The sequence below is a fragment of the Curcuma longa genome, unplaced genomic scaffold (assembly GCF_044706935.1).
Source record: "Curcuma longa cultivar G26 ecotype Majalengka, Jawa Barat unplaced genomic scaffold, ITB_CL_G26_1.1 contig_13640, whole genome shotgun sequence".
In the NCBI taxonomy this organism is placed as follows: domain Eukaryota; kingdom Viridiplantae; phylum Streptophyta; class Magnoliopsida; order Zingiberales; family Zingiberaceae; genus Curcuma; species Curcuma longa.
Genome location: NW_027429492.1, coordinates 472 through 2,088, shown reverse-complemented (window position 1 = coordinate 2,088; position 1,617 = coordinate 472). Strand labels below are relative to the sequence as shown.

General features: G+C 39.6%; 1 protein-coding gene across 1 annotated transcript; it reads right to left on the bottom strand.

Moving 5' to 3' along the window:
* Positions 1-470: 470 nt before the first annotated feature.
* Positions 471-1,028, bottom strand: LOC141815997 (uncharacterized; the record flags this gene model as incomplete). The annotated part of the gene is made up of 1 exon (XM_074703842.1): positions 471-1,028. A coding segment is annotated over exon 1 (543 nt), but the record flags the coding sequence as incomplete, so codon positions are not given.
* Between the last annotated feature and the right edge of the window lie 589 nt (positions 1,029-1,617).

The following is a 1,617-nucleotide window of genomic DNA, read 5'->3' as shown; positions in this document are numbered from 1 at the left end:
ATGATTCCACGCGAGATTGTTGCCGAACTTTGCTTGTGATTGTCTTCTAGGATCCGGAACATCAAGTTGGAACGGAGAAATCTGAAGTTGCTGTGCGAAAACGACGAAAACGGGGAAGAAAGCTCGCGGAGAAGACGATCTACAGGAACCGCGTCAAATGCACTGTACACTTCTCTTTATAACGGGAATTTGAAACCCCACTGTTCACAGCCGCTTCGGTGAGTTGGTTTAGCCCGAGTCCAGCTCAAGTTCAGCCACTTTCTCCAATTAAGCTCCAATTAGCCCAATTTCAACTCCAATTGAACCCAAATTTTGATCATGATGTTTTAGGACTATCAAATTTATCAATTTTGACTTGACTCGGTCTCCATTTGGCTCAATCGTGGTTCAATTTGGACCCTACAAGAAATCAAGCTCAATTAATATCAAATTAACCATTAAATCACAGATCGAACCACTGTATCACCTACCTCCATAGAAAGTGTGCCCGCATGAACATCTATCTTTGTCCTTGCAGTCTTCAAAAATGGTCGTCCTAAAATAAGTGGAGATCTACTGGCCAAATAGTCTCCCTCCATGTCAAGTATATAGAAATCTGCAGGAAAGATAAGTTCTCTCACCTTAACCAATACATCTTCAATAACTCCAGCTGGGTGAGTCTGACTGCGGTCAGCTAACTGAATGACAACTCCTGTAGGCTGTAATGGTCCAATGCCTAAAGTCTGAAACACTGATTTTGGCATTACATTAATTGACGCTCCCAAATCCAGCATAGCATCCTTAAAAAGACTACTCCCTATCTCACAAGGAACTGTAAAGACTCCAGGATCTTCGCATTTCTGAGGAACAGTCTGAATAAGTGCTGACACATTTTTGCCCATGCTAATCAACTCATTTCCTTTCAACTTTTTCTTGTGCACACAAAGATCCTTCAAAAATTTTGCATACTTTGGAATCTGCTTGATCATTGTGAGTAAGGGAACATTAACTTCCACCTTGCTGAATAAATCCATAAGTTCTTGGAATTCCTTAGCTTTCTCCTCCTCTACATCCCTTCTTGGTTGAACCTTGCGTCGAGGAAAAGGTAAAGGAACTTTCTGCCCGGTAGTTCTTTCTCCAAATCTTCCATTTCTGCATTTCCAGATTTACTGGATGTTGCATGCTGAAATTTTTCAGCATCAGGATAGTGTAGGATCGAGTTCGACCGGCTAGAAGGGGGGTTGAATAGACGGTTAGAAAATTGAAGCGGAATGCACTCGTCTCTTAAAAAAACTTGGTTGCAACAGATCGTTGCTTCCAAGACAATGATGCTCAACTAATGAATACTCCTTATGGCGGAGAAGCCTTACAACTGAGAACTCAAAAACTTAGAGAGAAAGAGAGATTATAATTCAATGAATGTCTATACTCTAAAACTCTAAGTCTATTTTATAGCCCAAGAGAATAAATCTAAATCGTTGATCATAGATGAACTTTCTCTTGCCGCCGATCCGTTGATGCAATCCTAACCATTGATCAGAGATAGGCTTTGATTATAACCATTGATTAAATAAAGATAAACTTTATCTTTAATAAAAGATAAAGAGAAATCCTTTGTATAATAAAAGATAAAAACTT